Raw genomic sequence first — 24,603 nt, 5'->3', positions numbered from 1 at the left:
TATAATACAATGGTCAAAAGTCTGTGTTTGGAGGTCTGCTTCTTCATTGGTGGGCTTAAGCTTCCATTTTAAAGACACGCTTTAAGATGAGAAATATAAATACTTTGGTATCTGTATAGCATGACATTTTTGGATTATGGATTAATTACAACAACCTCCTATATTCGTCCTTTGAGTTCATTTGATTCAACAAAGATTTACAGCAGAGGTGTCAAACATGCGGGCCACATCCTGCCTACCAGATGGTTTAATCTATCACAGTCAAGAAGAGAAAAAAAATGAAATAATGTTGGGAAAAGAAAGCAAGTTTCTAGCCCATTCCTGCGGAGAGTTATGGTTATTTAAAGAAATGGCTGCAATGCGCAGTTCCGCCACTAGGGGAAGCAAAGGGAGAGAAACACCGGCATAACAAGAGATCAAGAAATAAGGCAAGCGCGTGCCATGTCTGGGTAAGATGCAGTTAAAGTCCCTGCTAGCTTCACCACTGTTAAATTGGCATAAAAATGATCAGGTGTGACACCACATTTACTAAAATGTCATTGTCAAAAAGTAAATAATAATAGCAACTCTAATAATATTAAGTGATTTGGCTACTAGGTTGTTTGCTAGTAAGTTTGACAGATTCCCAGTCCTGACTTTGCAACATTTGATCTCCTCTGTATGCCTCAGATTACTTTAATTTCTGTAATATTTTGCCAGAGGACACTCTAAACTTGTGATGCCAGAAAGTCTTAGACTGTGATAAGTTATAATCAAGTCCCAGGGCAGGGCGGAGCCACAGATTGATTGTATTTGCATCCACCCGGGGAAATTCATAAGTTTGTCTACTGCGCTGTGGCAAACTCTCCTTTCTTTAAGCGACTTCAGCAGAAGTCACTGTTGCTGACAAAAAAATAATTAAATCAATAAATAAAGCTTCGTTGCAGTTTTCTTGGAGACCCTTAAAGGCTCAAACAATTAAAATGTACATAAATTTGGCGTGAAACAATATTTACAGAGTGTGGATCTGCATCTCTGTGTGGCTAAACGCTGCAAAATATATAATTTTGTGAGAAGATGCAGTGCATTGAAAACCTTTACTTGATACATTCAAATGCATATTCACTTGTTTAGTCAAAAGAAGATACTAAACAACACTTTCACTGCCTCACATCAATGTTTAGTTGATGAATGTCCTACTTTGCCATCGCCCCTCTAGCCTACTAGATCCATTGTTAGCGGGTTAACCATCAGTGGATGGTCGGATTTAACACTGATGAAATTTGACCTCGGATTTCACCTTTAATGTCTCCAGAGATCTTTTTAGTTGTAATATGATATATTCTTGTTTTGTTTGTTTTCTTTTTATTTGTCACCCACGTTCCTTTTGCAGCCACATTTGCTACAGTTCAGTGGCCCTGAAACGTCCAAACAATGTGCACAGCTGTAGTGTGGTGTAAATGTGTTATTAGGTGCACAAAAAATGATGTTTTTTTTTTAAAGGTTTATTTGTCTCAGGCTACAGCAAGGAGAGTCAACAAGTGCCTTTTTGTTAAATCTGAAAACGAAAAACACAGTATTATCTTATATTGATAAAAATAAACAATCCATTTCATGCAGACAGACAGAGTGTAGGTGTAGACGCTACACCCCTGCCCGTTGTGTTGGAACACTGAGCTCCTATTGCCGAGCAAAACATTCCTAGCAGGTCATATCTAATTCAGTTGGAATCAGCTGAACCTGCTCTCCACACAGATAGAAACCTGAAAAGGCAGATTCTGGAACAGTCTGGGCACATAAACAAGAAATGGAAAAATGCAAGAATATACATTTCCTACAGCAGAAGTGAGAGGAGCGTCAAGCTTGCTTGGAGGTGTTCTCAAAGCTTTAACCTTTAACCTGCGTCTCCAGGATTTTCTATCCAATCTAAACTTTCTCCATCTCTTTCTATGGTCTTTGTTCAGTGTGGTACTCACTGTTAACAAACAGCACAACAGGTAGAGGAGTAAAATATCTCCCAATGGAGCTTAAAGGTATAGCAGCTCTGACAAACGTGATGGATTCAAACCCTTAGGAGCTTTAAAACAAGTACTAAAATCCTCAATTGGATTCCAAATTTAACAGGAAGGAAGGGAGTGACGAGCATCAAGCACAGATCGCTTCACCTTCTGCATGACGACATACGAGCAGCTGCACTAGTTGAAGGTGATTGAGAGGCGACTGAGATAAACCACGCAAGCTGTGATCCAGCTGAGACAGAGAAGACGTGTAGACCTTTGAAAGTCTTCAAAAGTTAATATTTTCTGTCTCTGATTTTGGTTTAAGCCTTGATTTTTTTTTTTTTGTAATGATTTGATAACTTAATAGCCAGAAGTGTTGTTCTATTTTTGGAAGTAGTGCACATTTGTGCAAAGACGTGCATGCATGTAGGTTAATCGTTCTTTACTTTCTTTTTAGTCTTTAAATATAACATACAGTATTATGAGCTCTTGAGTCTGTATTTATGCTAAACGTTTTCCCCAAACTGCGTCCCATTTTTTTAAAAATATCTCTGACTTTATTTTATTTGAAGTTTTATACTGCAGCGGTTGGTATTTTTAGCTGAGCCCATGCTGACTGCATCACAGCACAGCGACTCGTATATGATCTGGTTTTGAACTCTACACATATCACATAGCAGATCACAAATAAAGCTGCAGGAAATTATGTTGGAGACAACAGTTGAAGGTTTTTTCAGACTTTTTTTTTCCAGTGAGCTACAAACAGTCTGCATGAAAGGCGATAGATAGAGATTCCATGGCTGTGCTGGAGCATTACTCCACTATTGAGCAGAAAGTAGCTGCGTTTTCATTGACTATGAAATGGTACAAATTGGATTTGGGATAACAAATTCACCTACTACTGGAAACACGTCAGTTTAGAAAAACTCGCTCGGAGGAGATGGTTTTGAGACCTATTGAAATGACATATTTCGCAAAGCTGCAATGGAAACTTTTTTTTTTTAAATCAAATGTATCCTGTGACTAATAGTGACCACACTTCTGCAGCCTGTCATGCAGAATTGTTGGATCCACAGCTCCTTTGTAAAATCATCAGCAACGATTTACCAAAATCCCTTCATCCCATAACTTGGTGCTTCATGGCCTGAATGAGACGCCGTCGTCTCCTTTGATACATGATGATGAGCGCCAGTGCTGTGGCAGAGCTTTGAATGTATCCGCTGTAAACCAAAGTATTGTTCGTGTTTTTGAATGACTTTTCGTGTGAGTTGGTTTGTGTTTATTCACATAATTATGATGTAATGGAAACAGTGTAATTGTAAAACTGTGTTTTTTTTTTTTTTGTTTTTGTTTTTTTACTTTTCTTGAATTTCAATAAAGTTTTGCACATATGTATAACGGAAACGCAGTTTGTGAGCGAACGCAGGTGTGAGGAGTTTGAGGGACTAATAGAGGGGAACTGGACCAGAACTTCAGCTCCACTGAACCGCATTTAAAGTGTTTGGATAAGCTAAAAATATTTGCATAATGGTGCAGAAAATTAGGTAATTCATCACTCAAGAAGTTCAGCTCAATTCATTGTTGTAGCTGCTATTTTGGTCAATTATTCCTTGCAGATCTTCTCAAGAGCTAAGATGAACTATACAGCGGCCAAAGACCAAGAAGAGACTTGTAAATCAGAGTCATCCAGTAACTTTATGTTTGGGTGGATTACAATGTCTACTGTTGTACATGTCGCATTGGGAAATAACTGCTGCCTGTTACAAATATTGAAAGCACTGGGGTATCCAGCACTTTAAAGATTTCGCTGAAGCCTTCATATATAAACCACAAGCGTGATAAGTAAAGTTAAAAAGGTTGCCGCCACCAGAACGTTACAAGCTCTGAAGGAGAAGCAGGATTTGTTGTAAAAACCAAAGCTTAACCTTTAATATACAGATCAGGGGGCAGATCTGTTCTTTAAGAGAAACCTCTGTGTCTAGCAAAATAAAAAAAAGAAAAGAAGGAGAAGAACAGTACTTTTAATAATGGACAAAGTCTATTGATTTAGCCTGGGCAGATTTTATCATGGCATGCTGGATGGTTGGTCCCGTGTATGTTAAAATACCATGACCTTGGTTTTAATCGGCATTTAATTTCTAGTTTTGACAAGACTGAACCACAGAAAAAACACTTTGTAAAAGTGGATTCAAGTTAGGCTTGTGAAAAAGATTAAAAATGTTGATTGACAAGCAGTATGGCTTGTTTGGTTGCCTATGATGACATCATGCTGCCACATCATGCTAGAGGTCACTGTTCACTATATCGTTGGTGCATTCGCTTAGCCAAGTTTAATAAAAGTATACCATTTTTTGTTATGGGCTGCAGCTACTGCTTTGTCTGATGTGCTGCCGGGGGCGCTCAGTGATTTAAAAACCACACAGAGCTGTCACTATCAACTCAAAATAAGATATTAGCCATAAACATAATGCAGCAATTCCAGCAGGAATAACAGCCGTACACTCTTCTTGAGAGATTATCCAGTGTCACGCTTTTATGTCCGAGTGCAACAATCCTAACACACGACTTACAGATTGAATGATATTGAGTGGAAAGCAGATATCTCCAAATGATTTTTCTCTCTCCTTATTATAGCTGACAAAGAAATTAAATATTGATTCCTGGTGTGGCACCCCGGGCTGAAATTACCCATTCTCTCTGCTCTCCTGCACTCTTCCCTCCCTGCTGGCTTACTTATTTCTTCCCTCCTTCCACTCCTTCTCCTTTTATATGCCTCTCTTCTTTAATATTGCTTCTTAAATGGACGTTCCCCTTCATTCTGTTTCTGTTACGCTTCCCCACTCTGACACGTTCTTAATGCACAGTGACTGGCTGCAGAAGAGAAAAGGAGAAAAGAGGTGCATGGGTTGACTGTAAATTTGGCTCCTTAGCTGACAGACTGCTGCTCTGTCTCTGTTAACCTGCTTCGGACTGCATTTGTGCTGGAGTCCAAAGATGTGCCAGAAGTGTTGGACAAATGCTGCAAACATAAGTTGGATAAAATTCACTCACAAGTAACATTAGTTTAGAGAAAACAGGGGAAGTTAACAGATTTCCTGCACTATATGGCACACCGGATTATAACCCAGGGTTCAGACTGCATCTGGAACGGCTCCGGTGCCATACAGCAGATGACTCACATTGGCTACGGATGACGGGATGGCTGCATCCACAGGCTCTGCTGTGGACCTCGAGACTCCAAACTCATGTAGGTTCATGCAATAACCCACCATATATATAGGAAGTGCATTAATCTCCTCCATATTTGTGGAGGTTAGAGACTGGAGATTCCGGGAACACGGCAAATCCGCGAAAATGTAGAAAAAGACAGATTAAATTGCAATAAATGGCTACCTTTAATATTTACACATGCAAAAACAATCTAATGGCAGCTTGACGTATTAAGGTGCATTCACATCGAGCGGAGGACCAGCAATCTCCAATGTTAATCAATGGCCCAGATGCGCTCTGAGGAGAATTGAAGCCCTGCGGCGCGATGTGAGTGACCGGCACAGCGGTAGACGCGAAATGTATATACCTGAAGTTTGACAGGTCGCTGCATCGCATCTGCCAATCAGGAACTCAGCTTTGGGCACAGGACTTTTCCAGTGACTCTATCAGCGGGTAAAATACGGATCTAATACAAGCGTTTATGTCCTGTCACAGCGCGCGGTTCTCTGGTTGCAGCCGGACAGCCTCCCGGACCAGCGGAGCTCGCTCCCTCCACACGCCGGTAGAGCGAGAGCCACTGCGGGAGCGCTGACCCCGGTGCATGGGTCGGGAACCGGACACTTTAGGGTGGAAACTGTGGACCAGGGACCGCGGACCGCATGCGGGAAGCGGGGAGCACGGGGCTTGAACTGGTGAGCTGAGACAGCAGACCGCATGCAGGAACCGGGGAGAGTGGTGCGAGAGCCCGGGAGCTGAGTCAGCAAAGTGCAGAGCTAGGAGTGGATACCGGGAAGCGCGGGGAGGAGAGCGAAGTACCGAAAATGGCACAGAACTGAAACCAAAGAACCACTTTGGCACCGGAACCACATAAAACCCAATTGGTGCCCAACAGATCATTGGCTTTCACTCCCGTGGTGAAGCTCATTTGCTCCATAAGCCGGCAGAGATGCTGCGGGGGTTGCCAGTTTGGGTCTCATCAAAACATTAAAAGAAGGCAAAAAGGTCTCCCGATTTCAACCCCCCTTGGATTAATACGAAACAGAGAACCTTCAAGCTCAAACACAGACACACAAACGTTGCAGAAGCAGCTGTCATACAGACAGAGCTGGTAGCTCCTCCCACATGTGGCCGCGGCATCAGGAACACATTATTTGAAATGGTGAAAAATGTATTACAAGTCATATCGTCATTGCAACATTGATCACTAATATCGCACATTGCAAGTTTTCTAATATTGCGCAGCCCTATCCTTGATGCAAAACAAAGAGAGAATATTCTGTTTCCCTGAAGGGAGAAGAGGGCTGGGCGGGGGCAGACGTCAGTTACTGTTATCAACAGCCATCATGATTGACTGTGTGTGAAGCTCGCAGAGATGTTCTGTGATTTTTGCATGTTTTGATCATGACAGTAACAAGAACACAGTCATAAGTTCAGAAGGAACATGCTGTTTGAGGGGAGTGGACTTTGGGAGTCTTTGAAAGATCTTTTACTGCTGTCATCAGAGGTCTATGTGTTTGTGTCCTTTTGTGTGATGAAGCAGCAGGGTCAGTCTGAGTTCACAACCACGTGACCAATGACACAAAGGAATTATCTGAGAATTAGCCTGACTCTAGAGAGGCTTGTTTTTTTTTTTGTTTTTTTTAATATATAATACATTCAACATCATTTTGAACTCAATCAATGATTATTTCTGAGTGCAGTCGTTCAGATCTGCTCTGCGGCGTCAATAATCACGCCGCTGTCAGTGTTTGTTGCAGATTCTGTTTCACTGCAGGAAATAAGAGTCCTCTCTTCATCTTAAATAAGGTGTACCCAGTTTGGCCTCAGTGTTCCTCACTGAAAAACTGGAATTAAAATGTCCACAAGGTTTGCATCATGTCATTAAAACAGCATGTTTGGCAGTGTGAAAGAATAGACCTGTGAAACAAACGAGATGCGTATCACACCGCCCCCCCTCCCGTCCCCTCAATGGGGAAGCAATTATGTCTCCAAGTCTTTCAGACTCTGTCTCCATGAGTGACAGGTGCTGCCCTCGCTGCAGGGTTCATCCTTCCTAAGCTTCAATCTCGTCATCCCGTTCTTCTCAGGCAGAACTCCCAACTCACAGTGTTTGAGAATGATGCATCTGTCCATACTGAAAAAAAGGAAAAAGCTACTGCCAGGAGAAACAAAATAATGCAATATGTAATGTGAATATTTCACAAAATCATTTTAGTTGAGCAGGAAGCGGTGAAAAACAGAGCTAAAGTGGACATTGGAATGCAACGGAAAGATACTTTTTCACCTCTGATTACTGTCCGTCTGGACTGCCCGGAGAGATTTGGTGGGGAGATCTTTCTTGGCAGCCTTGTTGCAGACGGATCAAGATTTGGGCTTTTAACAGTTCTGCCTTGCCAGGGATCAGAAATCCTGCTGCGACTGTAAACTGACCAAAAGAGAAGGCTGAAGGCGCTGACATGAAGACCAGGGAGCTCTTCCAGTTGGATGATGGGTTCTGTCAAACTCCAGCACCCTGTGGATGTTCACTGGAAAGTGAGGGGGGAGAAGACTGATACTGTCAAAACTCTTCACTTCTTTTTTTATTTTTAATTGGAACAGAACTCAATAATTGATTTCAGCTATCTAAATAAAAACATTCACAGTCTCCTGCACTTAGTTTCTGTTGAATCTAGTTTCCTAAAAAAGAATCTAAAAAATGTACAGCATATCATGAATTTTTTTTTTTTTTTTCTTCCTATGGAAAAATGAGTGAGTGACATTCTGCTTTACAAATAGAAAAAAAAAACTGTTCAAATGTTTGCTTTCTTCATTAAACAGACAAGTAAAGTAAAATGCGGTAGACTTTTAATCTCTTTTCCAAACCCTCATAAAAGTCATCCTCAAGTTTTCCATCCAACCATCTTCAGATCCAGATGACACTACATTTAGACGGGGTACAGGTCACTGGTCTGCCGCAGGGCCACGCACTGATCAACATTCATCAACTCTAAATGAAAAAAATACGACAAAGCATCAGTGCAGACAAACACACACCCTGTCTAATGTCTGGTTAAAACCTCAGGACTTTCACTAACTTCTCCTCAATTCTACATGATTAAATGTCCCTTTTGGATCAAACAGTCATTCTGCTTGTCTGACATTTTAAAGCACAGATGAAGAAAAATTCATTCATGTTTTTTGTTGGCTGGTGTTATTCGTGATTATTTATGCACAACCAGGAGAAAAAGAGGAAATTCATGAAATACATGCAGCAAATATACACATTCTCAGCAGTTATTTTAAGTGTGTCTATATTATTGTTGGCTGCACATATTTAAGTTAAAGTCCCATTAGAGGTGCACGATGTGTTTCTCCTCTTTTGATCCATCTTATGGAGGAGCGGTGAGCTGCAGACACAGACGTTCTCAGGAACCATTTAGCCATGACCATAACCATAATTCTAACCTTAGCCCTCCCTCTGGGTCCGTTTAGCCAAGAAAAAGGTTCAGCACAGGCCACAAGTATTCTGAAAATTACGTGGAAATAGTCACTTTCCTTTTATTTATTTATTTATAAATTTTGGATCATTTTCCGGGATTTCTGGATTCTAAACATCTCATCCAGACAAAATATTTTTTCTCTGGACCTGTTCTGTAATGCTACATAAACACCAGGCTTGTGATGTGAGTTCAAGAATGCAGGTTCTAGAATGCACTTATAGCAAAATAACTTTTTTTTGTTCCCACTGGACTGTCACTACCTGATATCGAGCATGCCCTCACTGATGAATGAGAATTGGTCCGAAATATCAAAGAGGTGCAAATCTTGCTCCAGGCTTTTTCTTTCACAGCTCTATTCCAATGTATGAAAGACTGGGGGTCATATAATAAAATCATTACCGTATTTTCCGGACTATAAGTCGCGGTTTGTTGGCACTTCCAGAAATTAAGAAGGACGCTACTCATATGTCTCTATCAAATCTGAGTCTCCGTTTGGTCAAAGTTGAACTGATTTAACTTTCATGTTCAATGGCTATGCCTTTTGTATGGAGAGAACTTAAAAACTTGCTTAACAATGTCTAAAAGCTAGTTTTGAACGCAAAAACCCAAAATACTCATATATGCGTGCTTACATAGATAATTAGCAGTGTTTGCTGAGGCCGCAGTGGTTCCACCATTATACAGTCAATGGGTCCTCCTCATCTTTTTTCTAAGTTGAAATTGTGTTTAATTTGATGAAATTAAGTTTTTAAAAGCTGCTCCTCCACACAATCACCTGTAAGCAATGCTCTTTATTATTTTTAACAGCCTCACAGGGCTTTTAATGAAGAAGTTTATGAACTTTCCCCTCTAGTTTAAGGCTACAGGTGTCATTTCCTTGTGTTCAGTCCGAGCAGGACTTTGCTCCAGCAGCTGTTTATGTCCGCAGAGCGGTAGCCTCCAGAAAAAAAACACGATCGGCAAGTTTTTTTTTTCACTGACAGTTGCAGAGATGATTGGACACCAGAGCTTTATCCCCTTGACAGACCTTGATAAAAGAAAGCTCTAATTAAATGCAGTGTGACAGAGGAACACTGAGGCGGCAGGCGGGCTCGGAGGATGTGGACAGTTGAGATAAGCCCTCGCTTGATTGGCAGCCGCCGTCTGTTTGCTGCCACCGCTCTGGTCCCAACAATTTCTGTTGCGGCAGCTGTGCTGCGCTCTCAATTAGGAAGCGCCGAACCCATCCAACCGCTGTGACGTCCGTGTTGGGGGGGCTGTGACAGAGGCTTTGACCGAGCAAATCACCCCCCCACCAGCACAGGCAGCGAGGCACATGGCAAGCTCGGAACAGAACGTGCATGATTAGCTTTAGCCTTCTGACAGCGGGAACATTTTCGGGTTAAAGAGAGCTTTCAGAAACTGAACACAAGCTGGACCTAATCTTTCAGGGGTTTATGGATGAGCGGAAATTGCATAGATGGACTGGAGTGTTTTGAAGTTGGTACATTTAAGTGGCGGGTTTTAGGAATATTAACAATTAATAAACAAAAAATAAGTAATTAAAAAAAAAAGTAGTGTATCACTCAACGTGTCTCCTGACTATAGTAGCCATAATGCTCAGACAATCCATCAAGCGGTTCGGCCCTTTTATACAACGTCGGACTAAGACATTTTGACAGATATTTAACTCTTTTTACCACAGAAAGTCAGCTGGAGGTCAGTAAGGAACCAGGATTCATACTTAAGGCACACTGGATTATACTGGTAAGGCAGATTTTTAACAAATTTCAAGGATTTTAAGTGTCTTATGGTTCAAGAAATACCGGAAGGGTCACTTAATCAGCTCATTTTAGTTTGGTAGATTTCTGTCTGAGAAGCACCACAAACAAGGCCGGATATAGGCATGGGTGAGGCATGGGCACCCCCCCAAAATGCCTTAACTGCCCCCCAAACAACACACAAAAACTAAAGAAATAAGAATAAGAAAATAAACACAAAAAGTAATAGGAATAAAAGAGACCCTAGACTCTCAGCACACCCAGAAAGTTAGACAAACTTTTTCTTGTCTTCACTGCTGACATTACTCACTATTTCATTTGCTCCATTGGGGAGACACAGGAAGTCTTTTATTTTAAAAGGAAGTCGTGAAATTCTAAACAGTTTTATGAACTATTTCACATTTTGATCAAAGGCTATTATCTGTTTATATTTTATTTATGCCAAAAAGCTCTGGTTTGTTTATATTTATCATTATTGTAACACTAACATAAATAAAAATCAGTGTCTTCCTTTCTGAAGGATGAAGTAAGACTTTGTGGCTCCTACTGAGCTGTAAGTGAGAAATTAACCTGAATGGGTCTTTAGGTGTTCCCTGATCCATACTAATAATGGAAAAATAGCAACTATTCTGAAAATGGTGTGTTTCCTCTCAAAAATGTTGGGAAACTGAAAGTCATGTCTCCTTTAGGAGGATGGGACTCCAAACGCGTGTTTCTCAGAGGGAAAGGATCTTGAATGGATGGCATCACAGTCTCTGTGCTTGAAGAGTTTCCTGAACGAGCTGCTTGTTGTGAAATGTCACGGATGAAGTCGTTCCAATACGGATTCATTTTCTCTGTAAAACTAGCTGTGTCACATAATATCTTCCTGCATTTGTAGCAAACCCAAAAGTATTGGATTGCTGCAGTTTCTCAACATTTTCTCAATAACTTCAATGTTAAAGTAGATTTTACACCAAAGATAAACTTATTTCAGTCTGGATTGGATTTCATAGATCCTTTCAATCTTTTTGCTTCAGTTTCTCTTCATGAGGAGGTAGTGTTTTTTTCTTATCAGTTGCTCGTTTTTCTTTATAGCCAAAGTTTAATTAGTTAATTATTGAATTTGCAGGTAGAAGCAATAATGCATAAAATCAACAAACATCTCAATTCACTCTGTCTTGCTCACTCTGCCATTTTGTTAGGAGTGTTTCATTGTTGGTTTTCTCCGCAGAGAGAGTAGATTGACCTCCTTTTTGATCCTCTTTTCTTACCGTACCATGCTCCATGCTATCAGGCCTTATCGTCTTCACCTGCCACCAACCTTCCTTCTTACCTCTCATTCTCTTCACTTTGTTGGATTACTCTGGATTTCCTTGATGAGAGTGAAGAGGAGTTTGTTGGATTATTTCCCCTTGCTGGTGGATTTCTGATTTTCTGCCAGGTTCTTCATTAACCAGTAAGGAAGGACTCGGTGATAAGATCTGCTGCCAGGAATTACTCTGTTCTTCTTTTTTTCTTTCAAAGCTTTAAAGACGATATGTGACTCCTGCTACTGGTAGCTGTGTTTTCAAGCAACAATTGAAACCTTCTTTTAACTTTCCCTCTCTAGCTATGACAATAATCACTGGTAATTATGTCTCCATGTCTGGATTTTAGATATTATTAAAGATTTTCCTGTGTTTTGTATGACAGCCGCTTCCACTGTGTTTCTGTGTCTCTGTAACTGAGTTTGAAGGCTGTTCTGCATTAAGGGGAAGAAACAAAAAATAAGGGACCTGTGTTTTCTTTGTGAGAGGTCTAAAGCTTTTGTGATTCTCACTGCCAAGCACACCTACCTGTGCTTGTAATCTCTGATGCTATGTTCAAAGCAGACATGTAGTGTGTGAATGTGTGTTCTTGAACGCACCCTTAGCAATCAGGAACACTGAGTCCCTGATTCCCTGGTTTAGCTTTTAACGGACATAACGGCTGCAGGTTTTGTACATAGAGCTAGAAACCATCATAAAAATGTGCGTTGCTATGCACGATCCCGAGAGTTTTTAAACCCCACTCGAAACACGCTTTTAGTTTTCTTCTGAACTGTTCACTCGTAGAAGCATTGCCAGAGGCAAAACTCTGCTATTTAGACTAGCCAAGCTTTGTTCTAGGACACATACAGAACTATGAAGCTTTTAGTTCTAAACTTTAATTTTCTCTTAAAGGCTCTTTTCTTTATTTTTTTGTTCTTCATAAAATGATTTGAATTTGCTTTTGACAACTTCTAGATCATTTATACTACTGTTTTTTCCCCAACTTTCTAGGATTTAACATCAATCTTTCTTTTTGTGCTGATGCTTTCAATAAACTGGATTATGCTCAGATATGGATTTTTAATGCATAGAGAAGCATTAACAGCTGGAAACAGGATAAAGAACAAAAGAAGTAAAAGTTTCTACATCAGAAAACACATTCTGAATTAAAAAACTAAGTATTTATCATTTTGATTTAAACATCTTTATACCATTAGCATTCTACAAACAGTGGGATCCATCTCATTTTCTAGATAATGCTTCATGGTCCATCCCCAACAGTCTGCTCCTGAATGACATAAAAGTTGTTTTTTAATATATTGTTTTGTTAATCTGTCTTCTTTCTTGAATAGATTTTCCGTATTTCATAGTGTTGCTCCATCTCTGTTTCCATCTTGTTTTAGAGACAACTACTGAGCTGCATTCGTGGAGGAAACTGTCCAGGACCCAACGTCAGCTCTCTGCAGCTGCCTGGTGATGTCAGCTTCTTTGCCAATCAGCTGGCTGTGCCCACCATGGAGTTCGCCTTTGAACAGACTGCAGCAGAAGAGGTACGCATCCAACCACAAACCCACTTTGCATGACTCGTAGGTCTATAAACATACAACCTGCAGCACCCTAAATTTCAAACTCTACATGTGATTGATTGATTCATTCTACATTTTCAACAGAACCACAAAAATAATTGTCCCAAACGCAGCATTGTTCCTCTCTAGGCCATCACAGCATAATGTGCAAAGCATACATTTCATACACAAAAATATAAAAGCTGAGCAAAACCGAGGACACAAATCAGACGTCTTTGTTCAGTTTGACGGCAGCAGTCAGCAATAGAGTCCACGTGTTGAAACTGCTGGGAGGGTTCAAGAAGCAATGAGACATGCCAACGACTGAAGGGAGAAACAAATATAACAAAGATTCATCTGTAATAAACCCACACAGCATAAAAGCAAAGAGCTGTTCAGACATACAATGTATAACAGGGTTTCTCTCAATGCACAAGAGAAACGGTCATAGAGTGATCTATTTTTTTTTTTTTTTTGATGATTTGACCCTCGGACTGCACCATTCAGGGTTGCAGGGCTCCATCAAGGACAACATGGAGTTCACCTCTTCACAGAACTTCTTCTGGGTCAAACCGGTGTAGCCTGTTGAGTTGGTCAATGTGTTGTAGGCAGAGGCTGAGCTAGAACGTCTTCTATGAGGGACTTTTAGAAGGACAACAAATGAGAATAGCAGAGTGGAACAAGAGAATCTGGCCACAGAGAAAAAATGTGAACCTCAAAAATCAATAGCTGGAAGTCCCTCCCCCCTGCCGGAGCTGGACGCAAAAAACATCATGGTGCCTGAAATTATTACCCGGAAGTCCTCGATCAGAACCCCCCCTTGTTTAAACTTTCAACCATTTTTCCCTTTGACACATTGTAACTACTTACGTGATCAGCTGATTCACAGAGAAAAAACAGCATTTCGACGACTTTTTCTCCAAAGGTAAAGTTCTGTTGTAGTTATACAATCTCGAACACTCGTAACATTGACTTGACAAAGATAAAACGACTAAAGTTCTCTGTCCCATTTGAAGCTCATCTCGCCCACTAAACTGCTAGACAGTTGCAGTTTATTCACATTCAAAAGCTTAAAAGCTGATATTTCTAAAAAAAGTTTTTAAGATACATTTTTGAAAGGATTTCCTAAAGTTTCTCTTCAGGAAATTTCCGCTTATGCAACTGACAAAAGTTTAAAAATTTCTGCTCTCGGCTAGAGATTTTTTTTTGTTGACACCATCTTGTTTGTGACCAGAGGCCCCTTGAGTGGAAGGCCATTATAAATGTAAGGATCAAAATACATGGTTCAAACTATTTTAATATTGTTATTATTATTAAATCAGTAGGTTTATTTTTGTCTTTTTTTTAATTTATTTTTTTAGCTAAGGTGTTTTATTAATTTTCCTACATTGATGAACTTGAAACTGGTCTCACTGATTCCCTCCCTGGTGAACTGCTCTGGTCCTCTCAGGCAGTGCTAGTTCTCTGCTAGTGCTTCACTTCCTGTAAGTGAGTTCTAGGTTTCAGATGAAATGTCAAATCTAACCAACAAAGCAAGTCTTCAGGACTGTGTGTGAGCACGCCATGTCCTCATCCACAGCAGTGTAAGCCTCTGATCCCTTTCCTGACAGCAGCAGGATTAGTCTACACGCTCCTTCAGTCTCTGGCCACCTCTACGTTTTCTAAAAATCCAATAAAAGCACAGAAGAGTTTTAATACCTCTTTTATAAGACTAATACTAGTTTAAAACGCATATTTTTACATCTTTGTCTGGTTGTGATTTGACATTTTGTGTTTTAAAAACATGTTTTCCAGTACTTCAAACACAAGCGTCAATAAAAAGAATGGTGAATTTTAATGGCAGCCTCCTTTTACAGGATTCCCTTGCTTTATTGCAGTTTACTTTTAGTATCTCACGGATAATTTTTCTTTTTTTTGTACCTCACTATGTTCTGTGTCCTGATTGGTTGTTGACCTTCTCTATGAATCTCTTCTGTTTTGTGTCTCCTCTTCAGATTGCATTCAGTTTGCCAAATCCTCATAAATCTTTGATTGCGAGCAAATCTATTTTTCAGTCTGTAATACTGGACTTATTTTAAGTATGAATGTTTGAACTTTGCATCGGACGGTTCAGGTTTCCACATCGTACGTTCATTTCTGAAAATGCACACTTCAAAGGGCATTATCCTGCTTATACTATGGTCACTTATGAAAAAAATGCGTTTTAAATTGGTTTTTAGTACTTTTTCTTGTTTATTTATTTATTTATTTATTTATTTATTCTGTTTGAGCTGACACGGACACACGACAATTTGGGTCTAGAGGTGGTGGTTTATAAGGTGTATTGAAATGGACATATTTCACAAAACTGCAATGGAAACACCTTTTTTTTCAAATTGAATGACTCGCGTGACTCGACCAGATACTAGACTGAACTGTGCACAGCGGGTGCCAGAAGTCCCACAGCATCACACAGCTCATCAAAAGTTGAGCATGTCATGCTGAATTGTTGGATCCACAGCTCCTCTGTAAAATCACCAACCATGATTTCCCAAAATCCCTTCATCCATAGCTGCTCCCACATAGTTTTCTACTCCGTGGCCTTAATAAGATCCCAACATCTCCTTTGATGGATGACGATGAGCACTAGTGCTGTGGCAGAAAGTTGAATGTATCTGCTGTAAACCAAAGTGTTGTTCACATCCATTTGCCACATGTTTTTCAATGACTTAATGCGTGAGTTGAACGTGCATTGCCAAGGCTGGTTTGAACGTACCATGAAGGTTACAGACCTTAAATTGATTTATCAGTGTTGTTTTCACAACACATCACTTCTCTTACAGATAAGAGCTTGTCTTTGTCTTCTGTCGAAGTGATCATCTGCTTCATTTAAATCCTATTTCCAGTATCTTTCTCATTTACACCAACCACCCTCCTGTCCTTCTTCCTGACGTCCATGAATGTTCCCTTTGGTCTTCCTCTAGAACTCCTCCCTGGTATCCAACCTCAGCATCCTTTTGCCAACACTACTTGATCATCTATGACTTTTCTAAAATGTTGTTTCCCTTTTGTTTTCTTTGTCATGCCTCCTCCAGGCTTTTGCATTTTGCTTCAGTTAACAACTATTGTCGAACAAAATTTGCAGAGTTCTTTAAAAATTCAAAAACTCTTTTTTTCACGTCACTGGTGATTTTTAGGGTCTTACATGTCAAAGCTATCTATATGTGTCAATACGCAAAAGATTCTGCTGTAATAGAGGCCAGGTGGTCACATTCTGTGCATAAACTGACTCAAAACCCCTTTCCAGCTTACAAGCTGAAGAGTGTGAGCTGCAATCTTAAAGTGAAAGTTTTGGGCGCCAGAGTAGCGCTGGAAGCCGTTTTTGACATGTCATCAGGCAGAGGCGGCGGCTTCAGGGATGGGGATGCAGAGTGCAGACAGGCCACTGAGGTGTGGGGAGAATATCTGACATCCCCTCATCTCTGCATTTTCATGCTTAAAGGCAGGTTTCAGTTCAGCTGGGGACAGGAAAATATGAAGTCAGAGGACTCTTAATCTTGACTTTGGCATGTACTCTGTTTAGACCGGAGGCTATCACTTCCCCCTCCACAGATAATTATACTCCTTCAAAGATTGAAGGACAAAGGATGCATCATTTGTTTGCCCTTTCATTTTCTTTGACTTCTTTCCAGACGCCCTCCAGTTATCCCGGATGGACCCCACTGGGGGGGATAAAAACCTGTCATGATAAAGGGTGGGGTACAGGTTGTGTCCATTTGGCATTTAGTAAAACCGGATTCCTTGTGAATTAGGTCTGTGTCAGCTCAGTTTGAACCTCCCTGCTGCTGTTTCCCTGCCCACTCCCTGCTGGTGGAGGCTCTGCTCTGCTCTGCCTCTGATGCTTTTGATGCTTTCCATTCCTGTGACAGAATGCTAATGACATTCACGTTTGAGGGTCAAACAGGCTGGAAGCAGCAGGGATGTAGACTCAACAGCGATAAAATTCTGTAAGAAAGGCGGTTTGCAGACATGTTTTATGGTCCAAATCTGATTTTGAAGGATGATATCATCCTAAGGGCCTGCAAGTGCCTGCTTAGCGGTCATCAGGTGACAAACGTGTCCAGTACACCCAGACTTCTGCACAAAAGCGGCTCCATACAAATAACCGGAGCGGATCAGTGGATCAATTTCACAGTCGGATCAAACCCAGTGCCTCTCTGCTCTGGTACTTGAGACCTGGACTGGGGGGCTAAACTACCAATTGGTTCTCGAGCGTGACTGCGGCTCACCTCTCCATCTGGGGAGAGGTCAAATGAGGCACACAGATTTGACTCTAAAGGGTGTGACAGCCATTGGTGACTCTAGAGCAGGCTGTGTTCATAAATGCGGCGTAAAAACTGGATACAAATAAATTTTGTGAAGACTTCACCAGAACTAATTCACAAGATTACCTGGCAAAAGATTTTACAGGGAGGTGCTCCATGCCTCTCGAGTTAAAAAGGCAGGGATGCCTTGAGAAAAAAAAAAATTAAAAAAAAAGTATTTTTAAAAAAAAGCTGTTTGTCCATCAGATGCACTAATGACAGAAGAGACTAACCAATATTATTTTCATTTATTTTTTTTAATACAAACGAGTTTCTATTTACACTTGTGTATGTGAAAAAAAGAAAAAAATGTGAGTAAAAAAGTGTAACACAACAATATAACATTTTATGTGACCGTTACACCCAATGAAAACAAACTAAACTAATGCTACATTCACACCAAACGTGATTTGCTCGTCAAATTCACATTCGACCACCTATCCAGCAAATTCAATGCTTGTTGCCTGTCCAAAAATGAGTTCATAAGCTTGACGTCCCAGTATGTGGGAGGGACTACTGTCAAACATGTTTGGTCTGATCTCTACCAAATACTTATATATCTTATTTTTATATATATTTTGTGCCTGAATGACGTCTGCTTCCACAGCGTTTCTGTCTCTCTGTGATCCAGTTGCTGTCCCGCATTAATCCGATGGGGAAAAAATAAAAACAGGAATAAAATGAGGGAACTTTTTTATTATGGTCTTGAAGAAAATAAGACAAAATATCACAAAGTTCAAGAGGTCCTAAATGGATGGATAGAAGTTCAAAACAAGAACCCTCTCATCGATCCGCCATATCATTACCATTGACTTAACAATGAAACCCGCCAGCTCCTGATGCTGAATCATATTTGGTGTGAACACAATTTAAGTAATAAAAAGTCAGTCAGTTAGGATACATTTTGATCTGACCCCTTGATCCCTGTTGTCACAAAATAGTGATAAACCACTTTGGTTCTAAAACTACCTAAATGAAGCATCTACATAAAAAGCAAAATAAAAAGTTCATTTTTTTTATAGCTGGAAATAAATTAATGGGTTCAGGAGTAAAGTCATTTGTTTAATTAAACAAATACTTTATTGACACGACACTGACTACAGTGTCCCTGATGGTTCATCAGAGTGCTATCAAGAGGTCAAATGTTTACTTTTACAGCAAAAACTTTCCCAGACTAAAGGAATGCTGACATTTTCTCAAAAAAATAAAACAAGTGTTTACATTTTTGTTACAATTCTACTTTAAATCACACAGTATATTGTGAACACTATGATGATATGCTTATCAAAGAAGGTCAAGGGAAACGAATTTGCAACACAAGTAATCAAAAATCAATGTATACTTTGGCTGAAATGCAGCTTTTAAGAGTCACTTAGATGATTTGCCAAAGTGGTCATAAAAATTTAAAGCTGATCCAACTTTTATGGAGTAAGCAAACATGATGCGTTTTTGAAAAGATGCTTGTCACAGAGCCACTTGCATGCTAGCAAAGCTCTCGCCCTAAAGACTGTGTATGTGGTGCAGTGAAAGTCCGGATAAAATGGATTGTTAGTTAAAATGATTAAATGATTAAATCCACATGACCTCCTGCTCCCCCAGGAGCATGTTCTACATTCTCCAGTGGTGTAAAGTCAGAGGTTTTCAAAAACCTAATGTAAAATCTTTGTTTTTCATATCTTTTAAAAATGTGATTGAACCATTTGTGAAACGTGTCAAGGGCCCTGTCCAATCTCTCCCACCGGCTTACAGCCCCTCACACCCCCAACCTATTATTACCAGCGCTACAGACATGGTGAGCAATATTGGAGATATCCAGACGTACAGTTTTGAGCCAGATGCCAACTCTGAAAAGGAAAAGGAAAAAGTTAATGGATCCATTTGTCTACAAGTGGATGCATCAGAATGGAGTGGAGTGGCTCGCCGATTGTAGCATCTACATCCGTGGTCCCCAACCACCGGCCCACGGACCGGTACAGGTTCGTGGACCCCTTGCCACTGGGCCGCAGGAGAATTGTTTTTTTTTTTTTTTTGAGACGTAAATCTTTTATTTAGAAAATCGACTGGATTCTCTAGCTTGAGCGCTAAAAGTTGCATGTAGAAGCTTTGTTTGCAAATGGATCGGATAATTGAGGGACAGAACAGACGCAAGAACAGGTGATTCCCACACACCGTGCATGTTTGCAGAGAGATGTGACTCTCAAGAATGATTCTAATCTTTTGAACAGTCTCAGAAATGCTGAAACGAGCTCATCCATGCAGATGCTGATTTCAGAGAAGTTGTGAACACGTGATTGATTAATGCGAGTACTTCCATGAAAAAAAAAAGAGTAGCAGTGCAGAGAGCGGTGCGGGGGTGGGGAGTGGTGGAGAAAAGGGGACCTTTGCGGAGCGTGGAAGTAGAGGGGTGATCAACTGTCTCCTCTCAAAATGTTTCACTTGAAACTTTTGCATGGAGCTTCTAGTTTTTAGCTTAGCTTTCTTTACATATATATGTCCTCCATCACCAGAAAAATGCACCAAAACTATGTCAAAAACACAATTTTCCTTGAACCGGTTCTCTAACGTAAAACCCGGCTCTCGTTGGTGCACATATGCCTAGCACATTTGAGGTTCCTCTTTCATTTATGCATATATATTTTTAAATAAAATATATTTTTTCTACTAAAAAATAGAAATTTCAATAAATATTCAACGTTTTTGCAGGAATTTGTGGCAAAAAGTCAACTGCTGCCACTGCAGCATTTCAGGAGCTCCAAACCTGAAATCTTGTGGTTTTCCCAACTCCTTTCTTCCCCTTCAATATCACACTAGTGACCCTCCTGCTGCAGCTCAATTTCCTCATTACAAACCAGTGAATGCAGCAACGACAGCTGAACAGTCTCATAAGAGGAGCTGCTTTTATTCTGTATTTGAAAGCAGCAGCAGCTCAACTCACAAGTTCTCTAGGAACTCTTTTCCTGACATCAATTTGAGCTGGCATTTGATTTTCCACATGTCTTGTTGTCTTTGCTGCGACCAGCAGCAAATGTTGGCTGTGGCTGCCTGTCAGCTTTCCTGGAGGTCTGAAGCTGATGAGCAGTGATGGAAGATGATTGCGGCTGCATGCGGCTCTCTGCCGCAGCTGTCAGGAGCTGAAAATGCTCCTCGCCGCTTCCAGTCCATGTCTCCACCCGGGCAGAGGCACAATCGCACCTGGACGTGAGCGAGTTTCAGTCTGTGACCCCGTTAAGCTGAAGTGCAACAACACGTTTGGAAGGAGCTTTTTCTGCAAATGGAGACAGCAACATTTTCTGAGATGATATGAGGAACTTAGATGATTTTTTTTTGTTTTTAGTTTGTTTGTTTGTTGTATCCGTCTGTGACCCAATCAGATTTCCAGCTGACATGATCCTTAAGCTCTCAGAATGCTGAGACAGTGAACGCACCGTTTATACAAACGACTTCTGACACTGCTGTGTCAAGAAGGGTTTTTGATTTAAATTTAAAAACCCCAAATGATCCAAAAGCGTCCCTTCTCAGAGTGATTCCCATTTAAAAGCAGACTTTCCTCATATTTGCACAGCAGACATGCAGCGCATCAGACTCCACGCTAATTCCTGGGAACAGGTGAGAGTGTACGGCACACACTCAGTGTCACTCTGTGCCGTTGTTGCTGTTGTTAACCTCGTTGTTAGTTATTCTGAACCCGACTGGTGTGGGAAGCCCCTCAACAGCAAGTCCAGCGACAGAAAGCCTCTTCTCAAGTGGCAGCGATGAAAGCTCGTAAAACACAGGAATAGATTGGTTCTGACAGAACAGCAGGTCTGCTGCTGCCGGCGCAGAGCCGGGTCAGCCGGCACAGAGAGGATGCAGAGAGGGCAGGCTGGACCTTCCAGAGCCAGACGTTTGCGCCGTTCCTTCACTGACCCGGCCTGCTGTCTGACTCACGGCTGGGTACGGCTCAGAAAGTCACTGAATGTCAACACTTGTGTTCATGCAGCATCCCTGAAGTAAATGTCTGTTAAAGTAAGCATGTGTTATTGTTCTGACCTGAGGCTGTGAAGATTCACATAAACACGGCTGCACAATAAAATAACTAAATAAATCAGTTTAATATCTATGATTAGGCTGGGTCTTTAAAAAACACTCAAACTGACATTTTAAAGAGCAAATCTGATAAAGATGATGTTTTGTTATGTTTTTAATACGTTCTTATTGCAATTTTCTCAAGATGGAAGACAGAAGTAAAGAAAATTAAGGTAAAAAGTGCATTTCTGAGTATTTCTTTATTCAAATCCTTGTGAATCAGGAGCAGACAGAAAAAAAAAAGTTTAAAAAAATCTTTTAGCATTGACATTGAAGCTTTATTCGGTGGGTCGCAAGCTCCCTGTTCTGCTCCATTCTGATGCATCCATTTAATTACAAATACATCCATGCATGTATGTGGCAATCATCATATATATCGCTTTCTTTTGCTTGGTAATTACCCCGTAGCCCTTTCCAATTTTGTCTCTGGTGTCTTTGAACAGTTCTTTGGTCTTGGTCATGTTAGTAGTTGGAGTCTTCCTGATCGTATGGGCTAGACAGGTGTCTTTATGCAGCTAACAACCTCAAAATGATGCGTTTAATTTAGGATAAGAAGTGGAGTGGAGGTGGACTAACACGTCTTTGAGGGTCAGAAGTGTAGATCGTAGGTGTTGAAATACTTAATTGCAGTTGTAGCATATAAGTACATTATTTAAAAGGTCAAAATATGTGATATGCAGATGACAGATTGTTAGATAATGTCTCTAATAGTGGACATAGACCTAAATGAAAATTTCAGACCCATGGTTTCAAAGCGGGAGACTGACTAAATCACAAGGAGTTCAAATTCTTATTTGCGTCACTGTGGGAGAATCAAGTAATGAGAGTCCAGTGTTAATGCCATGTGAGAGGTGCACGTTCAAGAACACGAGTCACATTCATGTTGTGAACGTGCAGTTATTCCCTTTGAATAAGTTTATAGAAAACAGCTGAGTCTTGCGATGATGAGAGGGCGAGGCGTAGCAGACCCAGAAGGTGTAACCTGGAAGGATCACGGAAGTCAGTATGAGAGGTGGATTACACTTTCGATTGTCCAGTGGATTTCTGAGGACCTGAAGTGGGAATGGAGCTTCTGTGTCAGCTGGATATGGTAAACTGGAGCTATAACTTGTCTCAGGAAGATGAGGTGGAGCGAAGGACCAGGAGCTTCATAGCACCATGACAAATCTGCAACCAATTTCACTTAATCTGATCAAATTTAGGAGGACATATTTATATTTCAGCAGATATATAGGTTTCATACAAGGCTCCAAACTAGTTACATTATTCTGATAAAACATTTTAGGGAATCTTCAGTGTAATTTCAGCGAGGATCATCAGTTATTCCCCTCAAAGCACCTTGTGCTGCTGTCACTTTCATCCTCTTTATCACTGCTTGTCACAATAGCTGCTTTGCCTGTATTTTCTGGCTGATCAATATTCCGGTCGATCAATTCCATGTCATGCTGATGCCACCTGCTGTCAAGTCTCGTATACCCCATCATTTACAGGAAGCCTCATATAGCTGCTTGTGGTCAAATCTTTTCCCCGTTCCTGATTCCATCTACACCTTCATTTCAAACCACTTATTTCATTCATGCTCTTCACTCCTCCTGCTGAAGAGCCTCACATTTCAAGTCCTGACCCAAGAGTCTTCTCTTCTGCTTAAGAGCCCATACTGCTCTACAAAAGAGGATGAGTTGTTTCCCTCTTTAGCGTTTTGGACCCTGGTCAATATTACTCATTATCGCCTTCATTGTTGTGGTCCAAATGATTTTCTGCCAATATTTTACTGACCAATCAATTATTTTCCTTCTAATTTTAAATTTAAAAATGTATGCTATGTCTCTCCATTTTTAGGCACAATTCTCCTAATTCTTCTTCTTCCTCTCCACAACTTTCTTTTTAGGATAAATTGTGACTTTACCAGCCTCATCAGAGTCTTCACCAAAGGTTTTCTTCCCGATTTTAGATGCATTCCAGCGTCTAACCACCAAAACAGTTACACTGTATATTATTACAATATTCAATCAAGAAAACACATGTTTTTGTCCTCTAAGATTCCACATATACAATATTTTTGACTCATTAATTTAATTTCAGTGTTTTTGGGGAAAAAAAAAGTTTTATCCTTTAAGGGAATTCCCATTGGGCAGAAAAAAGGGACAATCAACAATAAAATTCATAAAACTGTTTAAAACATTCCCAAACTGTGATTCTCACTTCCAATTTTCTTTGGAGTAGGGCTCTGGTTTTACAGGTTAAACCAGGTCGAATGTTCTGGTTTTAAAACTAGAAAATTCTAATTTAGTCTCTTTTAATCCATTTTTGTTAATTTTTTATCACCTATATTTGCCCTCAGGGATGGCTCCAGTGTCTCCTATGTAATTTATTCACCTAATATTGATGTTAATGTTGATGGTTTAGTATGTGAATCAATTCATATTCCAAAGTTTAAATCTTACAGGGTAAAACGTGACAATAGAAGATGAACACGATCAGAAGTTTTACAGTGGTCTGTATTTGGAAATTGCTCATCTCATGTTTGATTTTCTTCTATTATTATTATTATTATTATAATTATCCTTATTTTTAAGGTATGTTCCATATTTTCTTGTTCCTCCCTTTACTTCTATACCAAAAGTAGATGAGGGGAATTCAAAAATCTTGGGATCCAAACTACTACTGTGATGTCAGATTATGCTTCTATTGCTGCCTGAGTTAATGTTCTCACACCCTAAACCAAAAATCATCACCCCGGGCCATCATGGAGGCTCGTCTCCCCGAGAGAAAGAAGTGCGGATGGATTTAATGCTGAACTCCCTCATCAGGAGCCATGATGCATGAAGACATCCTTCCACAAAGATGTGACATTTATGGCAGCAGTGATTTAGGGGTTTGGGTTCATCAGTCCTCCAGTTTCTCTCTGCTTATTGGAGGAAGCAAAGTTGT

The 24,603-nt window shown here is 40.4% G+C and overlaps 1 protein-coding gene across 1 annotated transcript in view; it reads left to right on the top strand.

Annotated features, from left to right (window-relative positions):
* The window catches only part of LOC112150722 (inactive N-acetylated-alpha-linked acidic dipeptidase-like protein 2), a 321,270-nt gene that overhangs the window by 205,895 nt on the left and 90,772 nt on the right, over positions 1-24,603 (top strand). Inside the window, exon 12 of the mRNA XM_024279192.2 lies at positions 13,103-13,249. Within this exon, the coding sequence (XP_024134960.1) occupies positions 13,103-13,249 (147 nt within the window). The remainder of the gene's footprint in view (positions 1-13,102; positions 13,250-24,603) is intronic.

The sequence above is a fragment of the Oryzias melastigma genome, linkage group LG4 (genome assembly GCF_002922805.2).
Source record: "Oryzias melastigma strain HK-1 linkage group LG4, ASM292280v2, whole genome shotgun sequence".
NCBI classification, from domain to species: domain Eukaryota; kingdom Metazoa; phylum Chordata; class Actinopteri; order Beloniformes; family Adrianichthyidae; genus Oryzias; species Oryzias melastigma.
The sequence above is the reverse complement of the archived record's forward strand: the minus strand, read 5'-3'. Positions and strand labels throughout refer to the sequence as shown.